General features: G+C 42.0%; 2 protein-coding genes across 2 annotated transcripts; both read left to right on the top strand.

Moving 5' to 3' along the window:
• Positions 1–7,071: 7,071 nt before the first annotated feature.
• Positions 7,072–12,832, top strand: grifin (galectin-related inter-fiber protein). Its single transcript, XM_035396965.1, has 4 exons — positions 7,072–7,131; positions 8,466–8,545; positions 11,331–11,493; positions 12,583–12,832. The coding sequence occupies exons 1-4, from the start codon at positions 7,120–7,122 to the stop codon at positions 12,745–12,747; spliced, it is 420 nt and encodes a 139-aa protein (XP_035252856.1). The 5' UTR covers positions 7,072–7,119; the 3' UTR covers positions 12,748–12,832.
• A 1,757-nt stretch (positions 12,833–14,589) lies between these two features.
• Positions 14,590–17,639, top strand: LOC118217259 (gastrin/cholecystokinin type B receptor). The gene is made up of 2 exons (XM_035399126.1): positions 14,590–14,818; positions 15,605–17,639. The coding sequence occupies exon 2, from the start codon at positions 15,754–15,756 to the stop codon at positions 17,074–17,076; it is 1,323 nt and encodes a 440-aa protein (XP_035255017.1). The 5' UTR covers positions 14,590–14,818; positions 15,605–15,753; the 3' UTR covers positions 17,077–17,639.
• The last annotated feature ends 1,011 nt before the right edge of the window (positions 17,640–18,650 follow it).

The following is an 18,650-nucleotide window of genomic DNA, read 5'->3' as shown; positions in this document are numbered from 1 at the left end:
AGTCACTATGAAAACCAGCAGACCCTGTAGCTCTCCAGGACAAGGGTTGGAGACCACTGCTTTAGAGGAAAGGTGGTATTGATGAACATGGTGAATGGTCAGGCAACAGACTTCTTTGATTGTAAGCACAGGACCACAGCAAGGCTAGAAAATCCTATATAGTATGCGTAAGTCGTACAGAATGACAGAATGACCTTAACCTTCTGAGAAAATAGATGTACCACTGTACCTTGCTGCAGATGCAATCTGTGTGCATACTCAAAGACAACGTAGCATCCACATATATTCCTAGATATGTATAGGAAGTAACTTCTTTTATCTACATTTTATGGATTTTGACTAGGAGATTTTGTATGGAGCACCAAAAATAATTTCAGTTTTCTTTGAATTAATAATGAGAGAATTCTGGTCGCACCACTCCACTGATCCATCAAGTTAGCATGATATTGACAAATAGATACAGCCCTTATTGCCCACTACTGCTCTAAATTCAAAGGTGTGAATGGACATGTGATTCTTAATTAAGGCAGGGATTCAGTCCTGTTTGTTTATCGGGGGCCATCTTACTCTCATTTCTTCCGCCCCTTCCAGCCAAATGCAACTCAAGCCCAAACTAGAGTTGATGCCATTGGAATCAAGGCAATAGAAGAGCCAGTTAGAGAGGCATGAAAAACAGGGTGGTCACTGTAATCACAAGGTCACAAAACCAGGCCCATCTCTCTGAAAATTTAGAAATTATACTAAACTGAATGAACATTCAGAACAAATATTAATATTTATACTGCCCACACTTTCTCTCACGTTTCAAATTGCCAGTTCCAGGTATGTAAATTATAATTATGAAATTTTAATGTTTTAATTGGCTAGACTTTATTTTGTTGTCAGAATTCATCTCATTTCAAAACAGTGCTTATGTAATAGAATAAGTTATTAGCTGATAAATTATTTATTTGGAAATTTAGCATTTATTAGGGGATATATTATTCATCAGGCGATTACCGAGAAAGTTCTGTTTGCTGTTTTCTGACACTGTTTTTCCCCCCTTGATTCATCGATGGGTCAAAGTGTTTGACGTTCGCCCTGTTAAACAGGCCATGTTCATATTGACCAAGATAAAGGGCAGCTCGATACTGAAAGTCAATGTTTTTCAGAGAGGGGAGGAGTCCGGCAGACCGATCTTGCTCAAATAAAAACACGGTTGCCAGCTGGCAGCAACAGGATGCAATCGTGCTGCAGTTAAATTTATTTAAAGTTTTCATATGATGTAACAAATGAAGTGGAAAATGTTTTTGGTGGATTTGATTAAAACTTTGGTTGCTTAGCAACAAGTTAAAATTCATCCATGGCTTTACCGCCATTAACTCAGCCCCCGCTGGAGGTTTCATCAAGCCTCCTAGGTAATCGGGGTATCATTTTTGTTACCGACCCGACCGCTATTTACTCCTTGCATGCTATGTAATCTAGCAGGAAGTGACCCGATTTATCTGTAGAGCCTCTGATAAGTAAACTATGGCCCACTCCCCAATTCACCTGCTAATCACTCCACCCACGCACTCATTTGGCGTTTTCATGAGAGCCGCCATCTTGCATAAGGGCTGTCCCAGAACTGAGTGAGCCAAATTTCAGCGAGGGATAGTGGCTGTTCTGACTTCTGACACTCCCCAAATAATGAGGAAATTAAAGTGCTGGCATAGCAGCAAGTGCTGACCCAGCAGGAATTGCGTTGCTTGATTGTGTTGCCAGAGTCATTAAAGCACGGTGGCGCTAATCCCATTTAAATGCCATTTAACTGCCATGTCAGGCCTTTTCAAAAGACAGTTATCATGGTCATCGCAGACGTTGTCTTGTTTGCAGACAAGGGTTGTCTCAAATGACGGAGATTTCGTCAATTGAAGTGCACGGATCTAAATTGCGGTAATCATCATTTGTACTGCGAATGTGGCAGTTCAGAATTGCTCACTGTTCCCAACTGTCAAGTGATATTCTTTTAAAAGGTGATGATCCATTATTGATAATAATTAATTCTTTCTGGATTCCGATTCGTCGGAGCAGACCAAAAGTGTGTCGCACACACCTGCTGCTTTTTATGCTCCCTATCGCCTCTACGCCTGCACTTGCTTGTGATTGGCCCTTATGTGACAGTTATAATTAAGCGTAACTCGAAACAGAGGGGGAATGATTAGGAGCTGAGCTTGGCCTGGGGGTATTGATGTCATAAGGCTGCTTTCCATCACCTGCAAACAGGAGGATACTCCAGTTAATAAGGGCAATGTTAGGATCCCAAGCTTCATTGCATGGGGTCAGTTAGGGGCAATGTAGAAATTCACCACAACAAACAACAAAAGAAACTGAAGTTTTGTCAGGCTGCTGGCCAGGAAGATAACAAACAAGACGAGTTTGTGCTGCAATAACCTTCAACGCACTGGTCTTAAATAACATCCTGGTTATAATACATCTGAGATGATAACACACATGTTCTACCCTATCAGGTCTGAAATGCCAGTTCCTATCTCTGTTTAGGAATGGCACAAGCATTGTTCACAAACAGCACATGCGATTGCATCTTGCACAAAAACCTAAATAAAAAACACACACACCCTCAACTACTGCTATCGCAAGATAAAACCGTGAACCCATCAGCAGACTTCAAGGTCCAAAATGATCCTGCATTCTTCCACTCAGTTTAGCCATTGTGGAAATCCACACAAGCAGAACCAAATTTTACAGAACGCTGCCCAGGCAAGAGAGCTGATTCAATTGGTCCTGGGTTATTTAAGACGATGCCAACTTCATTTACATTGATAATGGCAATCGCATAACTGCAAAGTGCAATATGGGCTGGGAGCCAGGTTGATAAAAGTATATTTGCAGCACATAGCCAGTATAGAAGTTTTGGAGTGCTTAAAAAAAAACTAAATATTAGGGGCCAACACAGCATCATCATAATAATAATAATAACAATAAAACCAAATGTCAGCTCACAACAAAATGTTTCTAAGATTATCACTCAACTTGCTTTAATCGCTTTCATTTAAATCTGCCACTTTGGGCTGTTATTTCCTCACCGTGTTTCAATTAACTGTTCATCAAGAACTCAAAAGTTAACTGCCAACTTAAATGCCAACAGTTTTGTTTTCCACTAAACTTCTCTCCAAATGACATTTGAGATGGGGAATCACAAATTACCAAGAGACTAAGCTCCTCATCTCTCACTACTCTCAGCCCTCCTGAGACTGGGGAGGGGGGAGAGCTAGTAAATACAGTAAACCCTGTGGCTGATTGGCCACAGGTGACCAAACCAAACGGGCTCTGCCCAATGATTCCAACTAAAAAGGAGGTGGCTCCACTTGCGAGCCTCAGCCCAGAAGACGATGAACCACTGACTTCGGTCTCACTTCGATAGCCACAGCCACTTGTAACAATAATAATAAAAATGTGTTCTGTGTAACTTGTGGAAAAATATACATTTGTTACTTGAGGTTGACGGTTGAATCAGGGCTGAAATTCCTATTTGTGAATTAGACTGGATTAATAGAACAGATGGTGACCATTTGCAACAATGTGCCCATGAATGGGACAAGTCATGTTGCAGCTGCAAAGCTTATAAAACTGATGCCAATAGGCTTAACATAAAGATAAGTAAAACTGTCATCTTCAATATATTGGTTCTGCAATCGCATAATGTAATTTCCCCGTCATGCTAAATCACCTGGAAATAATAGGACCTTTAAAGCTTATAAACTGGATAATGTCTTTGAAACTGCAGGTTTAAAAAATGCAGAGCATTTTGCCACCACAAGCAGATTGATAAGCAAAAAGATTAATGAACGTTGGCCGGCATTATATTCAAACAGAGACAGGAAATTCCAAAGGGCAGGCAAATTCTATGGGGGTGCGAAACCCAAACAGACGCCCGACGGACCGCCTAATCCCTCGGATCGGGGGCTGACAATGAGCCACCACAAAGCGTCATGCGCCGCATGCGCTCAGTCCGACGGCCAGTGTTACCGAGTTTCACCGTAAGCATTTTCCCCGTCCTTTCAAAACTCGTGTTTCCGAACCGCAGGTCCAGTACGAACGGTTTTTCAGCACCATCTTTAACGGCATCTCTGAGATGTCAGTACTCTTTTATGACCCAGGCCAGATGTAAATCGTTACTGCAGTCTTTGATGACTAGGAGACGAGTTCAGAAGGAGGGGAGGGGGTCTGGTACGCAAGTTACAAAAATAGCGTTGTTTTAAACCCAACTGCCACGAAACGAATCTATTCACTCTACACAAGGCTTCAGATAAGCTTTGAAGAGGTCCACTGCCTCAGAACCTTCAGGGTCTGAAGTTCCAGTAAAGAACATGATGTCTATATTTGTCTTTGCTATTATTTCTACTGTTATGTGGTGGTTAAGTAGCCTTCCTTCTGGTTTCTTAAAGGTTTGATCTGTCATTCAAGGGCAAGTATATTCTCCTGGGATGCTTCAGGGGAAACTGGTTTTCATGAGCCTTGTGCCCGGAGCTCTGCTGGTTGGTGATTTATATTGGGGGCTGCCGTTCGGCTTCAATTCTCGTCTCTTGCCGCTCTGTTTGAACATTAATAAGGCAATTAGCTGTGATTACACAGCGACTAAGTATATAAAGAAAAGCCAGTCATAATGAGATTGGTCTAATCACCATATTAAAGAATCAGCTTAATGGGCTGGACGCATCTGACAGCGAAGGAGGTAATGGCTTAAGGAATCTAAGCTCAGCTGGAGCGATCTCACCTCAAACCCACGACCAGCTCCGCTTCATTTGATCATTCAGTGCGCTCAGACATGAGAAGGTGCAATGTGTAAACGCTTTACATGGCAATCCATATGACAGGAACATAATGGCATTGGTGGTGAATTAAATTCAGTATAAGGCACACAGCAAAGGACATCTGAAGAGTATTAAAACAAAAAAAGATTCACGATATTTACTTTTTTAAGCTGGGAGGAATCCAAAGCGAGCTGTATGCATACTAATAAACCTGATGCTCTATCAGCGAAGACAGGATTCCGTTAGACAGTGCGCCACAGACTTAAAAGCTTTTCCGCGAACAAAACATGCAGCAAAATCCACTTTGTGAATTGGCCCGATGGAAATTTTTCATAAATAACTCACATCATAATGCCAATGGCAGAAGACTTTGATTAATAAAATTGCGAAGCCCAAGTTAAAAGCCCCATTCCAAATAACTTCATTTCCAAATAAAATAAGTGTGTTCAAGGGAGTCTTGGGCTTGGAGCCCAGGGATGCACTAGGCGGTAAAGATAAGACCCACTCCTACTTTTATCATCACAAACAAAAAGAACAGGAAGAAAAATTAGGTACAGAGGAATAGGAGAGGTACAGCAAACAACTGACAGAATGTATGTGCCATTTTTTATTCCTAGAGCTAACTAGCTTTGCTGGTTGAAGTCATTTTAAATTAATATATATATTTTATCCTTTTCTTTTTCGTAATTTTGGTGCCCAATGTGGGGCTGAACAAGTCCAATTTGCACCTTAATTTTGGAATGTCCAATTATCTGAAACTACATGAACCGTACTGCCAGTTCAAGAGAGTCCAGACAACTGTGGCTCTCCTTCTGGGCTGGATTTCAATTTAACACATTCCTTGCCCTTGCTCTCTTCCTTCGAGTAAGCTTGTCATTAAATTTGCGACGCGCAACAAGTGAACTTAACAGGTGCTCTGCAAGGGAAGATAGACGAGGAACAAACCAAAATGGAACCAAATGGCCCTCACAACCTATATAGGAAATGCATTAGTTACAGAACTTTAGTGTAGGTGTCAATGCCATTAAACCCAGAAATGACTTGTAGTCAAACATAATTATTTTATTTATTCATGTATTCATTAATTTTATTTATTCATTCATTTTTCAGAGAATGTATTTGTTTTTCAACTTCAATTTGAAATTACTTATTGTTCAGCACTTCAATATGTTAAAATTGATGTTATCCAATCTTTTGTGTACTCTTGTAGTTATTTTCACCCCAGACAGGAACAGGAGGCATATGATCTATCCACGGTCTTATATCTTCAAGTTTAAAATAAATGATTATCACTGAATCAAAAAAATATGTGGTAAAGATCGAGGTGTTCTGTACCTTTTTATACATGTTCCACTCTGTTAATACAGCAAAAAGTAAAAAAGACTGAATGCTGTCATTTTACATACTTTCTCCACATCTTTATAACCATTAGGGTGGGTGAACTACACCAGCTCAAAATAACATATTTTATCCACAACATAATAATGAGTATTATATTAGGATTCATTCTGAACATTTATTAGATTTTCCTGATTTATTTATTTATTTATTTATTTATTTATTTATTTATTTATTTATTTATTTATTTATTTATTTATGCATTATTCATAGAGGCAAAACACTGTTAAGTATATTTTACTTTTTGTGCTGCATAAAGAATTCACACCCATTAACAAAATGAAACATTTATTTCCTATGAGAACACGGTGCATATGGGTCATTTTTATGTCTTATGTAGCATATGCTTTCAATGCGTTGCACAACTGGATTCCTCCCAGGGCAAACTGGGTCACCAAATCTGGCTGCTCTGCGGTAAAGGAGGGCTACAGCACTGGGAGGTGCAAGCTGACACATTGTGCTGGAAAGGACCTGGACTGTCCTTATCCTTATAAAAACCTGCCTTCCAGAAATGATTATGACAGAAGGAGCTGCCTTGATTTCCCTGGCTAGCAGTCCAGAGACTGTATCTGATTTTGAATACATATGATATTGTTTAGAAACTTTTCAAATGTTAAAAGTTGGTGCACTGTGTGTAAATGAGGAAGGATTCCATCAATCTGTGGCTTTTATGTCAGTATAAAGGCTGGCTGCAAAATGGGGAGGCACAAATCCATGCCTCCGTGCGGTGTGCAGAAAAACCTCAAAAGAGCGGAGGGACAGAGCCGGCCCCGACTGGGCAGAGACAAAGGCCTTTGACCGGCCTCATCCCCCCTAAAGCCAGCCAATCACGTGACCCCGGTGCGCTCTTTAAATGGGTCCCCCCAGGCCTGAACCAGCGCCAGCCCAGAGCTCTGAATTAGGGAGCGCAGAGACCCCCGCAGACAGCATGACTTTACGGGTAAGGAGCTTACATCACCGCCACCGGTGTGCAGCGGTTTCCACGGTTTCCACCCCCACCCCCACCCCCCCCCCCCCCCCAAGCTGGGGCAGATTCACTGTTCTCATCTCTTTCAATAGAAGCAGCTTTGTTATTATTATTCAAGAACATTTAATAAGATGAGCATAACCTCAGCAAAGTTTAATCGCTCATTGTTATGAATTATATAACGTTGTTGTATAACTTGGGTTACATATTGATGTGCATTGTACTTGTTTATTGCTCTTGCTGTTGTTTTTGTTGTTGATGATGATGAGGATGATAATTATTTAAGAACTTGGCAAAATGTCAAATAATGGGTATTGTGTTAATGGCGCACACCACCGCAAACAACCAAAGAACCAAGCAAATAAATCCATAATAAATAATTATACATAAAAGCACTACTTTGTGCTGTCTAGGCTAGAAGGCGCACAGTCTAACCGCCTATTTTGAATCAAATGTAATTGCACTGCGCAGGTGGAGTAGATGGGTTCTCAGTGTTCCAGCTTGCAAATAGAAGATTTGGAATGAGAGGCTGTGCATTGTTTGCTGATTCAATGCTGCAGTGTTGAAAAAAACTGAATATCTATCAGCAGCTGGTGCAGCTCTGACTTGGGTTAGGAAATGTACAGCCAAGCACAGCCTGCATATGGAAATGGGTATAATAATAATAATAATAATAATAATAAATAAATAAAAATAATAATAAATGGATGTGCGTTAGTTTTGAAAAATAATTTCAAGTGTTCTTTTTTGAAGCTGACCCATGTTATTTCAATGTTCACATCACTAATCGACAAGGTATTTCATAATAATCGCTAACAGTGCAGATCTCAAAAGGCAACCTCTATTACATTCGGAAGCGTTTGGAAATGTGACTCTTGCTTAAACTTTTTTTCCGATGGCCTAATCCAGCAGTTAAGTCAAAAGTCTGCTTGTAAACATCTCCTAAGGAATGTCCTTGCGTTTTTGAGAGGCTCCGGTACGCAGACGTGCCGTGCTACGACTCGGCACATAGAAGATAACTTCAGAGAATGTTATTGAAAAGCTTCATCTCACCGAAAGAGCGCCCGTACATGATGAATGGAAGCACGCGTCAGTGACGCGGGAGGGGTGGGTGCGTCTTCACTTTTCAATTTCCATTTTTAACGTAATTCTGTTCGCTCGTGACGAACTGAATGGGTCACAAGATTCGGAAGTGCCAAGCTCCCGCCGTCATCGGGCATCGGCAAAATGCACCGCTGATCAAATTACATCTTTTTCTTTGAAAGTCAACCTATTACTTAAATAATGTCACGATCCCTTTTTTTTAGTTTGAGGCGTCCTGTCCTGACGGCCTGTGTCCCGGATGGAGCATTATTCTGAAAGGAGAGCCACCATCTGAGGCAAGCAAGTAAGTTATGATCTAGGGTAGGCTAAAAGGATTCCATTGGCACAGAGAACTAAAAGAGATAAAAGACACATTCCAAGTTTTCAGCCATCATTTGCTGTGTCATGCATAATACCATGCATATACAACGGTGGGAAATGTCACCAAAACCAGATTTTGTAAAATAAAAAATAGATTACACAAAATTATATTAGTCACTTGGCAGACAGTCTTTCCCAGAGCAATGTACAGTAGTGGAGAACATCAGTGTTATTCTCAGGAATGCTAAAATATTCATATTACAAATGCAAAAAGCAGTATCAATACCCTCATCAAAGTACGTTTTTAATTACGCACATATTAAGAAGCAGAAAATAGGTATTTATGCATAATACATTTGTGTTGCAAATATATTCCTCATATGCATATATAGTGTAGTCCGTAAGTATTTTGACAGTGACACAAAGTTTTTTACGGACTGCTCTTGCTGACGCAGTCTGTTCACATCCTGAATTGACATTCTCAGTCACCTGAGGAAGGGTTGCTTTTCTGTTTTTCCTTACACATCGCACTAATGTACAAGCAACGTGGTCATTGAATGTACTCTTTCGACCCTAATTTCCGACCCTATTTACTGATGTCTTTCCCACAGATCTAAATGCAGAACACTAGCCAGTTGAGCAGTCTTTGTGACTGAAGCCCCTGCCATCCGTGCCCCAATAATGAACCCTCTTTCAAAGTCACTTGGATTATTTTCCTCATGCCATCTTGATCGAGGTCAACTGGGCCTGCTTAGCATTTTTATGCATGCCACAGGGCATGATAGAATGTTAATTGCTTAATTGTATCATGTAGTACTCCTTTATGGACACATCTGCATTCATTATGTTTCTCCACTCATTTATTCAGGTCTTTCACCTGTGTGTGTGTGTGTGTGTGTGTGTGTGTTTATGAATGCATTTCTATGCAAGTTTTATTTATTTATATATTAAGAATCAAGGACCCTCTTGAAAATTTGATGTTTTAATGTATTTTTGTCCTTTGTTCCCTGTGTGCTCCTGTTGCTAAAGCAGACAGCGCTCGCTATTCACAATGACAAATATGAGCAATGTTCAATCAGCGCAGAGCTGCGTTGTACAGCCAGAGAGGAATCGATGTTCCAATTTACTTCCCCTTGTATTTATCCAGGGTCACCGGCACAAATGGGAATAGTTTCCATCTGAATGCTTTTGACATCAAGGCTGAGTTATTTCTTAGTGCTAATGTAAGAACTGGGCTTCCAGCGCACGCTGCAGGTAGTGAACCGTGCGTGATGCTGTGAGAATGTTCTGGAAGCGTGCTCAAGCTTATGTCTGAAGGGACATGGTGTTATTAGGTGCCTAAGATCAATTCCCCTAAAGAAACTTTCATATCTATCTAGCTTAATGTCCATGATTGGCCCTATAATAAAAATACATTTAACATTTAAAAATAATGACTTGTTCGCTGGATCCTTGCTATGATAAAAAAAAACACTGAATTACAGTTATTCAGGTCATTTGTAGATTTCAAAAATTAATAGAAGTTGAGAACCCCCACGCTTCTTTTACCAGTCCACATATTACAAAATAGGTAGCCGGTGTCACTAAAACATTGGCACCATAAAATTGTTTATAGAGATAGAACTGTGAGTTTTATCACTTTTAAACGGTATATCGAATGAATCCAAATAAACCCACACTGGCCCGAATATGGACTTAAAGGGTTAAACAATCACACATCCACTAGCAGGCCCTCAAAAATATTTCAGAGCAATTATTGGTCTTGTCCAATCAGACACTTTCCCTGGGTTTAGGATTATTAAAGAACCATTTTGGGTGCTATCCAACATCTTATGGGCTGCATGATACAACAGCACATGATACAACTGCAGGATAGCTCATTTGAAGTCACTCCACTATGCCTGCGGAGTTCTGTAATTCACTGCTAAGCAATACAGGAGCAAGACTTTATTTACAGTCAAGGCTGTGCTACAGAACTGGATTTGTGACAAGGCAGGCACTGGCTCATCTGGCTGTACCTGACACACGCTCCGATGAACACAAAGTGGGTACTAGACTGTACAGTAACAGAAAAATGGCGGCTTATGTTATGCCGCGAGCTACAGGGTACAGGGGGAACAACTGCTGTGAAAATATACACTTTCTAGACAGTCAGAGATGGCGGTATCTGCTGATATCAGTGAATGTGCCGAGGAGGTCAAAAAATTATGGCGCACAGAAGGTTTTTCATTTCCGGAGAAGTGCTGCCAAGGCAGCGGCTCTTAACGAGAATCACGATGACAGACAAGGAAAGGGCCTTGACGTGCCCTTGCTTCTGCACAATAAGCCACGCGTCATACAGGGCCTGAACATGGGGTACAGTAGAGTGGCCTACAACTCCCAGCAGGCCATGGAGCAGCTTATGGTCTGTGCTCTGAAAACTACTGCCTCTTAAATTAACAATGAAATAAATCCAAATTACTTCCAAATTAAAATGCGTGGGCTTCTGTAGTTTGCAGGCAATGATAAATGAACTCTGCCAAAGTTTGTCATCAGTACGCTAGATTTAATTTTTAATCGCATTGATTTACAGATTGCAAAACAGTTAAAGCATTGATTCATTGATTAAATGAAGATGAATAAACTGTGATAATCGATCATTGCATGCATAGGGAAAGTAGAGATTCCCAGTGTCCCCACACTGACCTTTCTGTGACTGTTTCTCTTGTGACTTTGGCCTCATACATTGAGACCATCTCTTTCTGTGCATGTCTCGTGTGACCCTTCAGGTTTGATATTAACTTCCTATGCGACCGCGATGACAGGATAGCCTTCCACTTCAACCCTCGCTTCACGGAATCTGACATTGTGTGCAACTCCTTCATGTCCAACCGCTGGGGGCAGGAGGAGAGGTGTACCAACTTCCCTTTTGGAACAGAGGAGCCCTTCCAGGTGATCCACCCCTCTCCTGGGTTTCCAGAACCAAGCAGGCCTGTGGGACCTCCTGACAAGTTTCTGTGCATGTACATCAGAATTAATTTCTTAACCATAACTTGTACAGTGTCAGCTCCCATGAAAGTCAAAACCTTGGCGCTATTCTATTGGCCCAAAACTTTGGTGCTGGTCTAATGGCTCAAAACCTTGGTGCTAGCCTATTGGCTAAAAACCTTGGTGCTAGCCTATTGGCTAAAAACCATGCTGCTAGTCTAATGGCTCAAAAACTTGGTGCTAGCCTATTGGCTACACCAAAAGATCTGTAGTACTCCGTGCTATGGCTGGGTTGGGTGTTAGGTACCTCCCCCTGGCGTGCCTGTACCTCCAGGTCACGTCTCCTGTCTGCCCTGGCCCCACAGTGGTGGAATGAACCTCTGCACTCAGGACAGCAGAAACCTCGACCATTATCCAACACAGACTGATGCTTTACCTCTTCAGATCTCCCCTGACCCCCTTTAGATTTCTTTTATTTTTCTCTTTCTTTCTTTGGATTTCCTTTGGGTAATGTTATATGTATAGCTGTGTACAAATAGACTTTCTGTGACAATGCAAATTTTTGTTTGTTAGGCTAATGCTACACTTATTGATTATTATAAATGGGCCTCTGTACCTTCTTGAAGATAATTCTTACTTGTAATTTATTGAATGTTTCTGTGTTGACTGAACTTGGCTCCACAGTAACAGTGTGGATAATCACTGTCTCTTCCACACAAGACAAGAGACCTTGGAGAACAGGCAAAGAAATTTAAAAAATGACAGTTTTTGAGATGGGTTTTGTAATGAGACAGACACAGTGGCATCTTGGAAGCAGCATGCTCTTTGTGTGTTATCAGAAGTAGGAGGTCTCCTAAAATCACAAACCCAGAATCAAAAGCTGAGGGACTCTGGACCATGTTTGGGGAAGACCTGTTCTGTAGCTAATTTCAGCTAATGTCCATCTAACTTCACCAACCACACCCCCACAGAGGTAAAGCAGGGTCTGAATCATGGTGAATGCAAGTGATCTGAAATCTTCTCCCTTTTATTTATTTTATTATTTTTTTGCAGATCGAAATTTACTCTGACAATGAAAGCTTTCATGTTTACATTGACGACACGAAGGTCATGCAGTACAAGCATCGTGTGGAAGACCTGAAGACCATCACCAAAGTGCAGGTGGCGAACGACGTCAACATCTCCTCATTGGAGATCACGAAAAAGCCTTTTTATTAAAGCAAAATGAGTTCTTAGGGGGCTTTCCTGTCTATATGCAAAGCTGCTGCCCTCTTTTGAGAAAGTTTTGTTTGTTCACAACGTGGATTAATCAGCGTCTCAGAATTTTTTGTTATTGAATCTTTAATAATGATGGTAATCTCATTTGATTGGAATTTTCCTGGAGATGTATGAATGTTGATTTTGCTTGGGGTCACCAGCATTTTCAACAATGGTGCTGAAATATCCGAAGGCCATATTTTAAAATGATGCTCTTTAAATAAACTCTAAAATATGATCATGCTTGGAGTTGTCATGAATGATGGTCCCTTTCCACAATGAGTTACATGTATGTTAACCCTGTTCAACAACCTTTCACAGGCACGCTTTTCAGTTTGTGTGTGGAAGACACATTTCAAGTGTGATGTTTCCTTTTCTTTTCATTGTTAATAATGCACACATTCAATACTTCTCTCACCATTATAAAAATGCGACAACTCACCATTATTAACAAACCAACCTATAAACCCACTATATCAAAAAAGAATTCCAGTTACTTTGGTCCTTAAATTGTCACGGAATTTATTTCATTATGATTCAAATGTGCCCACATTCCAACAACAAAGCACTGCTACATGGCAATATTTCATAACAAGCCATCATGAATATATGTTTGTATATTTAATAAATGACAGCATACATAATGTCTCTCCTTCCCAGTACCAGCTAATCTGTATTTCAATGTGGTACTGAAAGGACAGCTCCCAATGAGTTCCTAATGCACACTGCTATCACCGAAGCACAGTGCATCACTGCAAATTGCATTATTACTGTTGATTTGTTTACTGGGCACTCTTATCTTGAGTGTTCGCGTGCTTATTATTACATGTGATTCCTACATGGCTGGACATTTAGTGAAGTAATTCGGGTCAAGGGTGTAAACAGCTCAGGGATACAACAGCAGTGCCTGCTACCCAACCAGCATGCGCGTTTGCCTATCGTGAACACGCATCTTTGTATTAGTGGAATGTGACAACGGTTTGATATAATAAAAACATTTTTGTTTACATTTTCAGCATGAGCAGATATTCTTATGTAGAGCGCTTCACCGTTTACATACTTATTTTTCATGCAGTGCATTTATATATGGATATTTCCTGACGCAAGTCATGTTAAGTACAGCTCCTCGCCTGGGAAACAAATTCCAAAACGCCTTGAGATGTAAAGCAGTTGGACTGGAATATTAAAGTCAACTGGGCAGATGGCGTGTTGTCCGCCAGCGACTAATCCCAGCTAATCTGTGCATTGACATTATTAATATGAGAACATATTCTGAGTGATCTGTGCGTTTTGCCCTTGCACGCGAGTTTTATACGATATAAATGGCTCATTTTTTCTTACGATATAGTCTTCTTTAGTTCCATTGCGATACACCGAATGTGCCCCTAACTACTATCCAACATAATGCATACATTAAAGATTATTAATATCGTTACATCCATGCTGTGTCATTGATGTAATTTCGCCAATCTAATTGTTTTTTAAATTAAATGTTCATTAGGCTACACGTTAAAAACAATGCCCCTACTTCTAGAAATGCATCGTTTCTCTCAGATATTTTGATGGTTTCATTTTATACAATTAATCCGTAAAAACTTTCCGAATGTGGCTCGCGAAAGAGTTTACAAATTGCCAATGCGTAAAAATCATTTCCCGCGAATAGTCTGTTGCTTCCATGAATGACTGTTAGGCTATTAGGATCCAGTATGCTTTTGTAACATGTGAGTCAGATTTACGCAAGGAGGGAAGGGAAAGTCACTGCTTTTAACTATCGCAGAGGTATCTTTGCGCATAAGGGACTTACCTCTGCGCCCAGCATCGGGGTCGGGAAGTCTCTTCAACGTCTTACAGGATTCAAGGCGCCCAGACATTCGCCCAGTCATTCTAAGACATCGACAAGGACAGTGCAACAATCCTGGACTATGGGACATTATAATTTAGTAATACCATTTTTGCTTTGCGACAAAATGAAATGAAGACTTTGTCGACATTTCCAGACCGCGACCATAGCAAACTGCGTTAAACACAATGGGTATGAAGACATCCTTAGTTTTTAAATAATTATTCTTTTTTTGAATTAACGATAATATGTAGTATGTTGATGCAATGTTCAGAAATACAGTCTACTGGTTTTAATTATGGCGTAATATTATTACTTAGATAAGGAAGTAATTGTTAGAATTCTGGAAGTTAGCTCAATATTAACTACGACTTTGCATTATGATGCCATTATTTAGCTTTCCTTACGAGGTGACCCTTCCCATATATTGGTGTGCTATTGAGCCATTTTATTTACATGTTTGTTTCGGAAATAATCGTGTTTGCTGAAGCAACTAGTGGAGAATGCTAGTTCAGTAGCCTATATTGTTCGTAATTTGACGAGGACCACTCATTAACCCAGTGAACTAATATTAAAATGACGAACATTAAGGAAAACTAGCAAGAAATGTGAAAATTCGACGGCACTAATCAGAAAGGAATTGTTTATACTTATAACATATATTTTTAGGAAACTTTATATAAAAACGATCTTTTTGTTAAAATATAACAAACTAGATAACAAATCTCCACAAACTCTCTCCCTTCAAAAAATAAATAAATAAATCAAAACAAAACAAAAATCGCAAGAAAATGGCATGTCTTATGCCTTGTAGTTTTGAGCTCTGTTGTAAGTTATGATTTTTTTAAAAACTGGCTGAAAAGCCTTTCATATGTAAACATATATGTTAAAATAGGTGTATGATAATATTCTTTCCAGTGATTAGTTTTTGAGAAAAGGTAGGGGAGAACTGAACACATCGGATTGTCTTTGTTCCAGCTGAGGCAGCAGACTAGACATTCTCCACTGGCTGGTGAGAGAGAGGCTAGGAAGCTATAGAAACATCTTCTCAGTCAACCTCTGGGATTGTTTGAGTCACAAGCCGAAGGACCCGTGGTCTTGGTGCGGTGCAGCGCGTAAGTCGGAAAATGAACGGCTCTTTGGTTGGCCCCGGGGCACGGCAGTCCTTCCTCTCCCCGCGCTATGGTAACGCGTCGCTGGGAGACGCGAGGAACTGGAGCGAAGACTCCTTCCCGCAGGGGAGCGGCGAGCTGGAGAGGCTCTTCCTGCTCACCATTTGGGAGCCCACCACCATCGCCCTGACCGCCATGTATGTTCTGTCCTTCGTGGTGGGCTTCGCGGGGAACATCATGTCCATCAGAGTCCTCACAGGGAGGCGGAGCAAGAGGCTGCCGGGGGTGAGCGCCACCCGGAGCCTGCTGATCAACCTGGCCGTGTGCGACCTGATGGTGGTGTGCGTCTGCATGCCCATCACCCTCGGCTACAAGATCTACAAGGCCTGGGTGTACGGGGACTTCCTGTGCCGGGTGGTGCCTTTCACGCAGGCCGTGTCCGTGTCGGCCAGCGTCCTCAGCCTGACCGTCATCAGCATCAACCGCTACTACAGCGTCCACAGCCCGCTGAACGCCCGGTCCTTCTTCACCCGGAGGAAGATCCTCTGGACCATCGCGGTGGTCTGGGTCCTGTCCTCGGGCATCTGTTCACCGCTCGTCTTCATGAACAAGCGGGACGAGTTCCGGCCCATCGAGGAGCTGCCCTTCGTCTTCCCCATATGCCGGGAGATCTGGCCCCAGGCCAGGCTCAAGCAGGCCTACAACGTCCTGCTCTTCGTCACCCTCTACTGTGTGCCCGTGGCCTTCAACCTGACCATCAGCTTCCTGACCGGCCGGAAGCTGTGGCACGCCTCCCGCCACTTCGCCGAGCTCGAGGCCCGTGGCCAGGCCGCCCTCTCCTCCCGCCTGAAGGCCCGCAAGAAGATCGCCAAGATGGTGGTGGCCCTGGTGCTGCTGTTCGCCGTCTCCTGGCTTCCGCTCTACGTGGCCGACATCTGGATCGACCACGAGGCGGACACCCCGCCCTGGCTCCTGCAGCTGCAGTCCTTCGCCCAGTGGCTGGGCCTCACCAACTCCAGCCTAAACCCCATCTGCTACTGCTTCATAGGCGACCTGTACCGCTCGGCCAAGGTCATCAAGACCAAGTACCGCCAGAGGTGCCTCACCTTCTTCAGGTCGTCCACCTCTGACTCGCTGCCCAAAATGCTCGCCAGTAAGCAGCCCAAGTCCGGGCAGCACGGAGAGGCCATCTGCTGCCGGCTGGAGGAGCGGTTCTCCGACTGGTACTCCCACGGCAGTACGTGCGAGACCACGCTCGGCTCCGGTCAGCAGGTACCGCTTCACGGCGTGTTAGCCCACGGAGACTTCAGGGACATGTCTGGTCACACAGGCTTCTAACCTGTAATCGTAATCATCTCTTCCAGAGAGAGGAGGGTACCGTGTGCTGCATCACCGTAGATTGACCATCGTCAGCGTCCTTTTGTGGATTGCGTTAAATGGCGAAAACTGTTGTAAGCTACAAGATGACTCTATGGCCCTTTAGCCTTTGGGGAAAGAAGATAAGTGACCTCAAGAACATTGCTAACTGAAGCACATGCAGCATTGTTTGGTATGTAGGGACGGACCGATGCTTATTTAAGCAGCTGTACTTTGAAAAGTGATTTCAAGTGGAATATATTTTGGTAAACATATTGACAGGTGAAAACACCACTACATCAAAAAACAGTATTGTTTGCTTCAAAATATGCTTTGTATTTCAGTGTGGATCTCTACAGTGGGTAAATTTGGACAAAGCAATTGCTGGGTTTCATAATTGATGACTCCTGTAGTTATATGTCGATAATTGAAAACGTATTTTCAGTGTCATTAGCATAACACATTACTGTGACTCAATTATTATTTTTAACAGAAGCATGAGACATAACTCAGATATAAATATAAATTTTGTATGCTACCAAATATCTACTGGGGAAAAAATGTGTGTATATATTACTTCAGATTACATTCATTTGTCCAATTACTTTTGGTCCCCTAAAATGGGGGACTAGGTATGAAAAGGGCTGTAATTACATGGATCACCCAATATGGATGTAAATGCCCTCATATTAAACCTGACAGTCATATGCATTGTTTCATGTCAACTGAGTGTGCTGGAGTACGGAGCCAAAATAACAAAAATGTCACTGCCCCAATACTGTCACATTTAACCGTATGCATGCATATATGCATGTGTGTGTGTGTGTTTGTGTGTGTGCATGTGCACGTGTGTGTGTGTGTGTGTGTGTGTGGCCTATTCTTTATATATAGGAAAGATCTACTTGCCACACTTACCTTACTCCTTAAAATAGGAGTATGAAGAAGGTAATTCTGTTTCTGTTAAAATTGGTCACAACGTTAGGGGGCTCACTGTGTGCCAGATTTAAGTACAAAATGCAATCTGGCTTTGCAGAGATTTCTTTTGAAACAGGAAATGTCTTCTTGTGTACATGGAGCTGGTTCTCTCAATGAAAAGGAACAAGGTGTCTTAGCTCGCTGTGTAACGACATGGGTTTCCATTTTTACGTCTGGCCAGGGGCATTGAACGGCAAACATAAAACAAAATTGCGTCTGATTAAAAGCAATTTTCCAGTTGTGGGCAGAAGGACACCAGGGGCTATTTGTGACGTGACCATTTTACAGGGTCTGGGCATTGGAGCGATTTGAATTGAAAGGGATTTAGGTTGAGAAATTTGCCCCCCTGAGCTAATTCACGCCTGTTCTGGGTCAGCTGCCGGAATCAACAGCTGTTCTCCTCATTGAGTCTCCCACGGACTCGTCGTCTCATTTGTCTTCCCGTCTCGAAGGCTACGGCTTTGATGCCAGGTGGAGAAAAATGAGACTGGGAGATCGGAAATCTGGGTACACAGGGAAATACTTCATCCTCTACGGGTCTTCAACAGGTCAAAGAAAGACAAAGATGGTAGTGGCTCAGT

Source organism: Anguilla anguilla, chromosome 17, assembly GCF_013347855.1.
Source record: "Anguilla anguilla isolate fAngAng1 chromosome 17, fAngAng1.pri, whole genome shotgun sequence".
Taxonomy (NCBI): Eukaryota; Metazoa; Chordata; class Actinopteri; order Anguilliformes; family Anguillidae; genus Anguilla; species Anguilla anguilla.
Note: the sequence above shows the minus strand (reverse complement) of the source record. Positions and strands in the feature narration are given on the sequence as shown.